The sequence below is a fragment of the Phocoena sinus genome, chromosome 3, assembly GCF_008692025.1.
Source record: "Phocoena sinus isolate mPhoSin1 chromosome 3, mPhoSin1.pri, whole genome shotgun sequence".
NCBI lineage: Eukaryota > Metazoa > Chordata > Mammalia > Artiodactyla > Phocoenidae > Phocoena > Phocoena sinus.
This window is the reverse complement of record NC_045765.1, coordinates 173,760,515-173,773,231: the sequence shown is the minus strand read 5'-3', so window position 1 is coordinate 173,773,231 and position 12,717 is coordinate 173,760,515. Positions and strand designations below refer to the sequence as shown.

The following is a 12,717-nucleotide window of genomic DNA, read 5'->3' as shown; positions in this document are numbered from 1 at the left end:
GCCGACACTTGCGGCTGGTCTCTTTGATTATGGCCACCCTAATGGACATGTGTGATGTCTCACTGTGGTTTCGTGTTTCCTTTACGATGAATTATGTTGACCCTCTTTTCATCTGCCACCCATAGATCCCCTTTGGTGCAGTGTGTTCAAATCTTTTGCCCATTTAAAAATCTGGGTCGATTTTCTTATAATTGAGTTTTGAAAGTTCTCTACGTTTTCTGGGTACAAGTATCTGATTTGCAAATAATTATCTGTGTCTGTGGCTTATCTTTTCATTTGCTTAATGGTGACCTTTGAAGAGTGAATGTTAGCCTTGATGAGCAGCAGCTGCAGAAATGGGCGACCTGCAAGGAGTCGGCCCTGCTGGCTTGACCTTGTGGAGAGTGAGTTCGGAAATGATACAACACACACACGCACACTACACGCCAGACTCACTCACGTGCACATACAGCCACACACACGTGCCAACACAGAAGCGAAGGACTGTGGCTAAGTGGTCCTAGCTGCAAGGTGACCTTGGGTCTTGCCCCAGCCCTGCATGAACCTGGATGGTGAAGCAGAGAGACGTCCAGTACCCGTGACAACCCTTTTCTTTGTGGGGTCACATCTCTCTTCACTGCCGGGGGCTTCGAGCTCTGCTGTTTGTCGTTTTGCATTATGTACTCAAATGTGCTCAGCTTCTTGGCCCCTAGAAAGGAGGAAGGAGGCAAGGGGCAGAGTCACCCTCCATCAGCTGCAGAGCGGCCCGCCCTCCGTGGTCCGGGGCGTTGGGGGCTGGTTCCCAGGCCACTCCAAGCCCGGCTGGCCTTGGGCCGCGGCCAGCAGTGGCCCACCAGCCCTGTCCCGGGCAGGGGAGCCATGGCCCTGTGTCCCTCACAGGCCCGTAAAGCCAAGGTGGACGGGGGAGGGCTGAGCCCAGCTCCGTTTTAATTAAGGTGAGACACCAGCTCTCACACGTGGCGGAAGGACCCCAGGTTGTTAGAAGAAACTCTCAAACACGTTTGTCAATAGAAAAGCACTATTAACGAAAGCATGCTCTGTGCCCGCTTCACCCGTGTGCCTTCGCGGAGGGGCCAAACGTTCCCTGAAAACTAACAGACGTGAGAACAGAGGGTTGACCATCATTTCTGAAAAGCGAAAAGGGCCACCCACAGAAGCCTATTTGCCGCTCGAGGAGCAGACGGAGGGCCGCCTGCCCTCACAAGGCCCCACAAGGCCCCACAAGGCCCCATAAGGCCCTCACAAGGCCCCACAAGGGCCCACGAGGGCCCGCAAGGGCCCCGCAAGGCCCCTGCAAGGCCCCCGCAAGGGCCCACGAGGCCCCATGAGGCCCCACGAGGCCCCACAAGGGCCCACTAGGGCCCACGAGGGCCTGCAAGGCCCCACAAGGCCCCGCAAGGGCCCCGCAAGGCCCCCGCAAGGCCCCCGCAAGGGCCCACGAGGCCCCATGAGGCCCCACGAGGCCCCACAAGGGCCCACTAGGGCCCACGAGGCCCCACAAGGCCCCGCGAGGCCCCGCAAGGGCCCCGCAAGGCCCCCGCAAGGGCCCACGAGGCCCCACGAGGCCCCACGAGGCCCCACAAGGGCCCACTAGGGCCCACGAGGCCCCACAAGGCCCCGCGAGGCCCCGCAAGGGCCCCGCAAGGCCCCCGCAAGGGCCCACGAGGCCCCATGAGGCCCCACGAGGCCCCACAAGGGCCCACTAGGGCCCACGAGGGCCCGCAAGGCCCCACAAGGCCCCGCAAGGGCCCCGCAAGGCCCCCGCAAGGCCCCCGCAAGGGCCCACGAGGCCCCATGAGGCCCCACGAGGCCCCACAAGGGCCCACTAGGGCCCACGAGGCCCCACGAGGCCCCGCGAGGCCCCGCAAGGGCCCCGCAAGGCCCCCGCAAGGCCCCACAAGGCCCCGCAAGGGCCCCGCAAGGCCCCCGCAAGGCCCCCGCAAGGGCCCACGAGGCCCCATGAGGCCCCACGAGGCCCCACAAGGGCCCACTAGGGCCCACGAGGGCCCGCAAGGCCCCACAAGGCCCCGCGAGGCCCCGCGAGGCCCCCGCAAGGCCCCCGCAAGGGCCCACGAGGCCCCATGAGGCCCCACGAGGCCCCACAAGGGCCCACTAGGGCCCACGAGGCCCCACAAGGCCCCGCGAGGCCCCGCAAGGGCCCCGCAAGGCCCCCGCAAGGGCCCACAAGGCCCCACGAGGCCCCACGAGGCCCCACAAGGGCCCACTAGGGCCCACGAGGCCCCACAAGTCCCCGCGAGGCCCCGCAAGGGCCCCGCAAGGCCCCCGCAAGGGCCCACGAGGCCCCATGAGGCCCCACGAGGCCCCACAAGGGCCCACTAGGGCCCACGAGGGCCCGCAAGGCCCCACGAGGCCCCGCAAGGGCCCCGCAAGGCCCCCGCAAGGCCCCCGCAAGGGCCCACGAGGCCCCATGAGGCCCCACGAGGCCCCACAAGGGCCCACTAGGGCCCACGAGGCCCCACGAGGCCCCACGAGGCCCCACAAGGCCCCGCGAGGCCCCGCGAGGCCCGCTCGGCTGCTGCCCCCGCGGGGGCCTGAGGCTCAGGACGCCTTCCCCGCCCCCTTCCCTGGGGGCTCCTACAAGGGCTTTTGCTTCGTTTGCCTTATCTTTCTTGAGTAACTACACACGTTCCCTCAGAACCTGTGTCACACTTTGAGGATGTAAACTTGACCCCGTTTGTATTCTCATGAAAATATTCATTCTCCTGTGTGGGTTTGCACAAACACCACCAAATCCAGACTGTGAGGTGCCCCTGCGTGCCTCCGGCGCCTGCACTTGGTGTGAGGTGCGGTGATCGGACCGCAGTGACGAAGCGGAGGAGGGGACACGGACGCAGAGCCCCACGCGCCCCGCGGCCTGGGGGCCGTGGCCGGAGCCCAGCTGCGCCGGGGAAGGTCCACCTGTGTCCACCGCCTTGCAGTGCCCACCCGCCGGCCCGGGCAGCCGGAGGATCCTCTCCCTCAGCACCTTCCACGGCGCTCTCTCTCCCACTCGCGGCGCCCGGCTCTTCCTTGAGCCTCCAGCCCGAGGGTCTCACTCGATCGCACGCTGAGCGCTCGCCACTGCGCTGAGCCTGGACTGAATTCTGACTCGCCGCCGCGCTGAGTCTGAGCGAGGATGTTAAGTAGATACGTTCTAGGGTACTTTTACTGTAACTGACAACAGCTAAAGCCCAGCGTTTTCCTGGAAATCCATTCTTGGAGGTTCAAAGACCCTAAAAGAAACCCACTCGGTCCTGATTCCAGCACGTCTCCCCCGGTACAGGCCTCCTGTGTGTCCTCACCCTCGGTGACGGTGGCATCACTAGCCCCTGGAACTCCTGTCCTCACACGTCCAGCCGGCCGCCAAGTCCTGTGGGCTTGACTTCTCCAGGCCCCTCCTCACTCCTGCGGACTCACCGCGTCCCCAACAGCTGCAGAAGCGCACAGAGCAGCGCTTGGGCGCGCTCCGCCTGGACAGACGCAGCGGCCCCCGAGACGCACCCCGGCCCCGAGCCCAGGGCCCTGCGGGCCCCGCCGTGCACACAGGAGCTGGGGGAGCCCTCTGGGGCTTCCAGGGCGGGTTCTGCCCTCGTCTCTGGCTCAGCGGGGGATGGTGGGCGCCAGAGCACCGGCACGGCCACCACAGGCCCCTCGCCTTCCCTTCGGGGCCGCAGAGCTTGGTGATGGTTGTGGCTTCCGAACCAAATCTTCACAGGGTGCAGGACAGGCCTCCTCCCTTCGTTTTAAAGGCAGATGGAGCCTGCCCCGGGCAGCTGCCGTGTGGACACGAGAAAACCACCCGTTCTCCCTCAAGCGAGTTTGGTTAGTGGAGACCCCATGGCTGAGTTCAATGCTCTTCATTGTTAGGATTTCTGGTTTTTGCTTCTCTAAATCTCCCTGTTCTTTTCCACAGTGTCCTGTTCCTGCCTCATAGATTCTATTCCTTTCCATCTCTGAACACCTTAACTGACCACTTTTTGAACCTCCTTGATTGATGTTTTCCGCAGGCCTTGGAATAGGACTCAGCCCTCTGCCCCTCGTGGGGTGTTTCTTCTCTTCCTGTCACTTGTCCTTTGTGCTCTGAGCTTGTTTCTGGCGGAGGCTGCCTGCCCGGGGACCCACGTGAACACAGGGCAAAGGCTGGCCAACACGGGGGGCACGCACTCAAGTAGAGGTGGAAAAGGAGGAGGTGGCCGTCAGCAGCCGTGTCAGCGCCCCGATGCCCAGGAAGGCCGGCGTGCCCGTCCTCACGGGGAAGAGCGGAAGGAGCAGGAGCCACGTGTTCTGGTCGGAGACACCTGTGGAGAGGGGGAGAGGCACACGCGTCCAGCTCCTGTGGACAAGGTAGCACCTCTCGTCAGGTGAGTACCTGGGGACGGAGCTTGGCAGTGGCGGAGGGAACACCAGCCTGAGGGAGTGACTCCCTGCCCAGGTGAGCCCCTCCCTGCCCAGGTGAGCCCCTCCCTGCCCAGGTGAGCCTTCCCCCCCTCCCACACCCCCCCCCCCCCCGCCCAGGTGAGCCCCTCCCCCACCCAGGTGAGCCCCTCCCTGCCCAAGTGAGCCCCTCCCTGCCCAGGTGAGCCCCTCCTGCCCAGGTGAGCACCTCCCTGCCCAAGTGAGCCCCTCCCTGCCCAGGTGAACCCCTCCCTGCCCAGGTGAGCCTTCCCCCCCCCCCCCCCCCCGCCCAGGTGAGCACCTCCCCCGCCCAGGTGAGCCCCTCCCTGCCCAGGTGAGCCCTTCCTCCTTGCCCAGGTGTGCTTTGCCTGACCTAAGTACCCTTGCAGCCCCTCCTGACTGCGGTGGGTATCACGACCCACTTTATGGATCTGAAAGGTAAAGCTGGGAGAGGGTAACTAGGTGCCCAGGTCACAGGGCCTGACCCCAGCGTCCACTGCGCTGCCCCGCTGGGCCCTCCCCACTCTAACTAGAGCTGGAAGGTCAGAGCCACCACCTGAGGCATTTCCAGGATACAGTCCTCTGTGACCCAAGGGGACCTGACACCACAGCCACGCAGCTTCCAACAATTCAGTGAAGAAAAACAGAGAAGGGTCGTGTGCTGGCCAGTGAAGACCGAATTCCAGCTCAAGCGTCTTCACCCCACGACTCAGCCTGGACAGCTGCTCGACCCCGGGCTGCCCTACGTGGCCCCCCAAAGGGAAGGGGGCGGGAGGGGAGGCCCAGGCCTGGGCGCGGGGCGGCACATACTCCTATAGTGGGGGTCGGTGCGCAGCCCGGCGGGGTTGATGAAGTACTGGGTGAAGACGTACGGCAGCGTGGCGACCATGCACAGCAGTCCGGCCGCAGCTGAGGCCACTGAGCTGAAGAAGTACCTGCGGGAGGGGAGCCTGCTCGGGCGGCTGCACAGCCCGGGCCCGGGGAGCCAGGCGGCACGCGTTCCGGGGCCCAGGGCAGCGCGCGCGACCCGGGGTCGCCCCTGCTGAGGGTGTGCCCCGGCCGCCGTCCCGCAGCCCTTCCCCCTCTGGCTCCCAGCCTTTGGGCTTCTCTCTCCTGCTCTCGGGGTGACCGCACAGACCCACGGCTCCACAACACGCACCTGAGATCTCACTCGGTCCTACAGGAGGCCTGAGGAGGGCCCTAACCCTAACGCTAAGCACCCCAGCTCGCAAGAGGGAGACGGAGGCTCAGACACAGGGTGCGACTGGTCTAAGCCGGTCCCTCCCGGGCCCCCTGGTTCAGACCCGGCTCCCTCCCAGCCACCGCCAAGGGCACAGCCGGCCGGGGTACTGACGCCAGCGCCGAGGAGCAGGGCCACACTGCCTTCGAAAGGCACACCCGTCAGGGCTGCGTGCTTCGGTTTTAGACCCAAATCACTGCTGCGCTCTGCGCACAAAAGACACGGAGAATGGTCTTCCCATCAGAACAAATAAAGCCTGGGTGGCAACTCCTGGAATACGGTTCCACTAAAACGCCTTCCTTTAGTCTTTCCGCTGTTATACCTTCAACATTTTCAGTGTTAAACAGTGTCTGTAGTTCACCTGAAGTCCCCTTATGCCTGCCCTGAGGTCCTCCCCCAACGCCCCGGATAACCCCGCACAGGCCCCCCCACCCCCCGTCCTGCCGACCCTGCCCGGTGGACATGCGGAGGCGCCCGCCAGGAGAGCCCTTCAGCCAGCTCTGCGCGCTCGGAGCCGCTGTCGGGACTTCCGGCCCCCTCGGTGCTCTGCACGGCAGGGCCACACCTCTCACCCGTCCCCATGGCAGGTGGACCTTGAGGTGCTCTGCCAGTTAGGAGGCCCCTTAAGGAGGCACGTCCCGGAGGAGGCAGGAGCGAGCCGCGTGAGGGTTGAGTGCCGCCCCAGGCCCGACGTCCCGGGTGGGGAGAACCCTCACCAGTAATTCCTGCTCCCCACGCAGTTGTTAAGCCACTTGCAGTGATGGTCGAAGCCTGAGACACACTTGTTGCAGGTGCTACAATGCTTGGCTTTCACAGTCCTGGAAGGAAGGTTGGGAGGGGCAGCCTGTCAGAGCCCCTATCTGCCTACAGGGCCAACCCCACGCGGTGGGTGCCTTCCCCGGGCGGGCGCGGCGGCCACAAGGCGCCAGGGCCTGAGGCCCGGAGGCTGAGTCAGATCCCTCCTGGCCGCCTACTGACACCCCTGGGGCCCTGAGCAGCCCCGGGCTGTGATCCGGTCGGGGGCAGAGGCCTGTGTGAGACCCAAGGCTACAGCGCTCCTGCCCCGGCCTGGCGGGGGGCTGTGTGTCGGGGCCCCCGCTTCTCTGCAAAAGGGGCGGTGCCCATCGGCTGCTGGGGACCAGGTGCGCCTGAGCCCAGCCCACCCCTGCGGGACGGCGCAGGGGGCCCCTCACACAGCCGGGCACCCACACGGCTACCTCGCACAGGTGACAATGCTGCCTCTGGATGACATGTGCGTGTCTGGACCGGTCGAAGGTCGGCACAGTCCATAAGTAGTTCTTGAGGCGGACGTTGGCATCGGCCGGATCGATGGAAAGAACAATCAGGTGGACCGAGAGGTGGAAGAGACAAATCCCGCCGGTCACCTGGGGGGAGTCAAGGGACAGCTCGGCCTGCGCGGCACGCGTAAGGGGCCTCTGCTCCAGGCGGCCAGGTGTCCAGGCCCCAGGCAGCCACGGGAGCCTGTGCCTGGCCGGGGATGGGAGTGGCCCCTCTGGCCCCGGCGTGCCCAGCAGAACCCACCCGAGTCCTTTGTCCTTGAGGGACAGAGCAGGGTCCGCTGGAGGCCGTGGCCCCGCAACCCCAGTGGAGCTTCACCGGGACAGCGGGAGAGACCTGTGTGCGTCCGCGGGCACCAAGCCTGGTGCCGAAGCCGGGTGGTGGAGCTCCTTGGGGCAGGGAGGCCACACTGAGCATGTGTGCCATCAGGAGAAGGAGGGAGGGAGAGAGGGAGGGCTCCAATACCCCCAGTGAGCCTTTGTGGTGAGTGGGCCGGGGCCGTCTGTCTGTCTGTCTCTGTCTCGCTCTCTCCCCCCAGCCAGGAACCCCCAGGCCTACGCCCTCCAGGGCTCCCACGGTAAAATCAGTTCCTCACATCCCACCCTCTCCACCTCCTCTTCAGGGACTGACACACTGTCCCCATGGAAACCAAACAGAAGGGGAGGAAGTGTCGGCCTGGCCTCCCCATCAGCCCTGCCCTGCTTCCCAGGAAGGTTCTGAGCCAGGAGGGTTCGGGTTCACAGGTTCAGCTCCTGCGAGGGCGGCCTGGGCGTGGTGGGGAGATGCCTCTCTCCGCCCACCCACAGGGTCTCGTGGCAAGGCCACATGTGCACAGGGTCTACGGTGCCTGTACAGAGGCCCACCGGCAGTGCAGACTCTGAGCAAGGAGGCCCCCCTTCTGGGGTCCTTCTAAGGCTGCACCGCCGTCGGGGTCCACGGCCTGCTGGCCCTGCCTGTATGCTCAGCCTCAGTGGAGCCGCCCTGGGGCTCTGGGGCTCGTGCTCACAGGCGCGGTCCTGCCTGGACCAAGCATCCCTGCTGCACGGCGAGCCTCAGTGGGGGGCCGGTCTGGCCAAAGCTGCTTGGTCTCCCTTGTCCTCCAGCCTCCAGTGCACACCCAGGGCCCTGGGTGCCAGGCGTGGGGCAACAGAGGCCCGGCCCAGCCAGGGGGCGCAGAGACCACGGTGAGGGCGTGAGAGCCAAGGACCGGCCAGGCCGGGGGACCTACACAGGGAACGGGACTGACCGGATCCCTCGGTGCCACACAGGGACGCCCTTCCTGTGGCCTGGACCTCCCTGCCCCTGCCGTCCAGCGGACTGAGCCACGCTCCTGTGCAGGGTGTGGGGCAGTCGGAGGTGGTCAGCGGCCAGCCTGCACGGTCCCGTCTGGAGATGCCAGCACGGTCCGGGCTCGCTGGTGCCCCTACGCCCGCTTCCCGAGGCCTGAGGCACAGCCGACGCAGCGCTGTGTGTGTGGCTGCTGAGGTGACGGGAGCGTGTCCCGAGCGCAGGACACGGGGGGGGGGGCACGGCCCGGGACAGGAGATGTGGCAGGAAGTCGCACTGCGGCCCAGGTGCGGCCCTGCTCAGCAGAGCTAGAGTAGGACTGTCCCTATCAGACGCCGGGGGGCGGGGGCCAGGAGGGCAGCTGGGAGGCTGGAGCCCAGTGTGGCCCACGGGTTATGTCCGCACGTCCACACTCGGCTCCACACGAGACCGCCGCCAGGGAGAGCGGAGGGACAGCAGCCCACGCTCAGACCCTCAGCCTCACGGTGGAGGAGCCCGGGGGCCCAACCCAAGCCTGACAGGCAGCCCTGCGGAGCCCCTAAACCTGCAGGTGCCCGGGGGATCCCGAGACCCAGACGCGGTGGGCCAAGCTGCCACGGCCCCTCAGACGTCAAGCGTCTGCCACAGGTACACGCGTGGGCCCACCTGCCTGCCCGCGTCTGGCTTGCCAGAGACGACCCGGCCATTCCCGCTGTCGTTCACACACTCAGTGGCCGTCACTGAGCCCCCAGAAAAGAAGGTGCCACAGGCGGGGTGGCGCGCCCTCAAGCTGCCAGCTTTCACTTTCGATGTAATTTTATCTCAGGAGCGTCTTAGGTTCAAGTAAATAATAAAAAGAACCCGGTCTGCCGTCTCACTTCCCCTGCAAGGCAGGGCCCCGAGCTGTTCTGAGGACGCAGCGGTCCCCTAGCAACTATCTTTGTTCAGTAAACAAGCAGCACCGGGCGCCAGCCCAGGATGCCCGCCCTGTCACACGGCTGCCTCGCCGGTCCTGCCGCGGGAGGGCGGGGCCCCCGCGGAGCTGCCTCCCCCCGCCGCCCGGGTCCCAGAGGAGCCCCACCCCGCCCGGTGCTTTCCGCACGCCGAGGGCGGCCAGGCTCCTGCGCGGTGACCCCCACGCTGCTCCTGCAGCCTTGCTGACGCTTCCCTGTCTCCACCGGGCCCACGGAATGCCACACGCGGCCCTGACCCGGGACCCTGCCCTCCCTGCTCCTGGGTCCCTGCAGGCGCCGAGGGACGCTGGCGCCCCCTAGTGGCCATAGCGTGGCGCCCAAGTGCGGCTGCCGTGGCCTGAGGAACATCGCCGGGGCAGTGGCGGGTCTGGGGGGCAGGAAACTGGACCAGAAAACATGTCCTGAAGGTCGTCTGAGCTCTGAACAGACAGGGACGCCATCCTGCATCCACCGCTTGGGACAGGCAGGAGGGGGCCACACAGACTGGGTGCCGAGCCACCCAGAGGCAAGGGGCCCACCAGGGGACCAGGCCTCTGGGAAGAAATGGCCGTCCATGTGGGACGGGGTGCACTTGACCCCGGGGCTCCTTGCTGTGCGCAAAGCCGGTAAGCGCTCACAGTGGCTACTGGACAAAGCACCCGGGGACACTCAGAAAGGCTCCAAGGGCCAAGACTCAGCTAAGTTTTGGGTCAAAAGAGAATGAAGACACAGCATCATAGCCAGCACATAAGCAAAGACCCACAGGTGAGGCTGAACGGTGTCCCCAAAAGATGGTGAAGTCCTAACCCCAGGAACTGTGGATGATTTTACTTGAAGGTGGGGTCTTTGCAGATGATCAAGTTAAGATGAGGTCCTTATGGTGGGTCCTGATCTCACAGGACTGGTGTCCTTAGAAGAGGAGAAGATCAGGCCTCAGACACGCACAGCGGGACAACCCTGTGAGGACGCAGAGGTGGCGGCATCTAAAGCCAAGGGATGCCTGAGGCCACCAGAGATGGGACAGGTCCTGGGAACTTCAGAGGCAGCATGGCCCTGCCAAACCAGCTTGGACCTCTGGCCTCCGTCTTTGTGCCTCTGTGCCTCTGTGTGTGCGACAGAGCGGGTGTCCATATGTGTGGCTGGTTTGTGACTCGTGCAGTGTATGTATATTTGTGTGTGTGTATCTGTGTGTTTGTAGGTCTGTGTGTGCTTGCACCTACGGGGAAACTTATAGCTTCAGATACGACAAAAAGAAAAAAGGTCTAAAATCAATGGCCTAAGTTTCCACCTCAAGAAGGTAGAAAAAACAGAACTTCCCTGGTGGTCCAGCGGGTAAGACTCTGCGTTTGATCCCTGGTCGGAGAGCTAGATCCCGCATGCCGTAACTAAGAGTTCACTTGTTGCAACTAAGAGATCCCACGTGCCACAATGAAGATCCCACGTGCCACAGCAAAGACCTGGCACAGCCAAAATAAATAAATAGATAAAAATCAACCTTAAAAGAAAAAAAGAAGGTAGAAAAAGAGGAAATTAAAGCCACAATACGTTGAAAATAAATAGTAAAAATAAAAGTCCAAAAGCAGACTCTTTGAATAATCGATAAAAGCGAGAAACCCTAGGAAGACTGATGCCACTGCTGAGTGGCATCACGACAGATCCTACAGGTAACAGGAAATAGTGCGAGTAATTTTATTCCAAGAAATTTGACAATTTAGACAAAATACTAAAATTTCTTGAAAAACATGACTTGCCAAAACAGAAGATGAAACAGAAAAGCTGAAGAGCTCTTTTCCTATTAAGGAAATGGATCATCGCAAACATTATCACAAAGAAATCTATCTCTATGACCTCGAGGGGCAAAAAATGGGCCTCATCTGAGTGAGAGGCACTCCAAGCAGATGCCCTGGTTTTTCTGACTGATTGAGGCTATGGGGGGCCTTTGGGGCTCAGGGGGGCCCCACCTCTGCAAAATGACAAGTGTCAATCTTGGTAACTTCCCATGGGATTTTTAAGGTGAGATAAGAAGAATGGTGGTGTGGAGACAAAAGTCTTCGTCAGATGCAAACTGGGGCATTCCAGTGAAATTTCATGATGTCTGGGATTTTTAAAGATACTCAGTGTATGTGTGTGAGATATGAAACAACACTGGCAAAATCTTAACTGTTGAAGCTGAGTACCTGGTAGTTGGGGTCCATCACACTGTTCTCTCCACTTCTTCAAAACTGAAAGACGCCATGATAAGGGGCTGGGAGGCCCCGGGAGACCGAGGGCCCTTCTTGGTCCTGCCACCTCCCTCGCGCCCGAGCCCCACCACTTACACACACCTGGCCAGGGGCAAGGGGCAGCCTAGGAGAAGAGGCAGGCAGTGTAGCCACAGGTGAAAACACCCCACTCTTAGAAGCTGGTTCCAACACCCACTTCGCAGCAGCCCAGCCTGTCCACTGGCTGTAATGTGTGGCGACCCTCAGTGTGAGGGCCGAGGTTCCTGGTGGAGTCCCGCGCCACCCTGACGCACACCCCAGCATTCAGAGCAGACGTCTCTCGCCCAGAACACAGCCAACCCAGGTTATCACAGACGTCAGCGCCTCGGCTCCACATACTTGACACTCGCGGGGGCACGCGAGCTCTTCAAGTCCTTATTCAATCCCATCATTCCTCTTGGACAACACAGACTGACTGCTTAGCCATGGTTGGGAAAGTGCGTGGCCCGTCTGCGGCTCCCCCACTCCTGGAGTCTCTGTCTGCCTGGGACCCTCCCACCCCTGCTGCCGGCTGGGCACCCTCTCCCTGCCCCAGCACTGGTGGGCACTTGTAGCCCAGACCCCGAGCCAGCGGCTGCCTGGAGGACAGCTGTGGGGTTTCCAGCACTGTGACAGTGGGAGCCGGGGCAGAGGACGGGTCTGACCACCTCCAAGGGCGGCCCGGAGCCAGGCCTGCTGGAGGCCCCTCTGGGAGCCCCGCCCCCCCTTAGACGACAGCCATGCCCCCAGTCAAAGGATACGCTGTAGGCAATGTGTCTCCACTCGGGTGGCAGGAGGGGAATGAAGATGCCAAAGGTGGTGAAGACCACAGTGAGGAACACGATCCACGCCACGATCTGCAAGTAGTGGACGGGCTGCGACCAGCCACTCACCCTGGACCGCCGGGGGGGCACAGTCTTTGTGCTCCTCCTGGACGTGGTTCCTGGCAGGAGGAGCCTAGAGATCCTGGCCCAGAACGCCATCTGCAAGACAGGACGGGGCATGGCAGGCCATGGGCTCCCGCCCTCGTGGCCCGGGGACTCTGGGGGCGGGACCCACGGCCCAGCATCGCCCGGGGCCCCGGTGACATCACAGCTGTGGAAAACAGCTCTTGGGGGGGTGTGGCCCCCAGGATGAGGAACGAAGGGCACCCCCCTACCCCCCACCATGACCGCAGGGCGGGCAGCTACCAGCCCCTCATGGCCTGGGGGCCACTTGCAGCGATGAGTCCGGGGGCTGGTTTACGGATGCACACGCCCCATCAGAAGACTCATGGGATACAGGGGACCCGGTGAGGAGAAGGCCCCCGCCCCCGGGGAAACCG

The 12,717-nt window shown here is 63.4% G+C and overlaps 1 protein-coding gene across 1 annotated transcript in view; it reads right to left on the bottom strand.

The window, feature by feature from the left end:
* The window catches only part of LOC116751150 (probable palmitoyltransferase ZDHHC11B), a 28,548-nt gene extending 20,787 nt beyond the window's left edge, over window positions 1–7,761 (bottom strand). The window contains 7 exon segments of the mRNA XM_032626584.1: window positions 576–688; window positions 4,165–4,197; window positions 4,200–4,298; window positions 5,206–5,330; window positions 6,352–6,453; window positions 6,845–7,246; window positions 7,676–7,761. Of these exon segments, the coding sequence (XP_032482475.1) occupies window positions 576–688; window positions 4,165–4,197; window positions 4,200–4,298; window positions 5,206–5,330; window positions 6,352–6,453; window positions 6,845–7,246; window positions 7,676–7,761 (960 nt within the window).
* Between the last annotated feature and the right edge of the window lie 4,956 nt (window positions 7,762–12,717).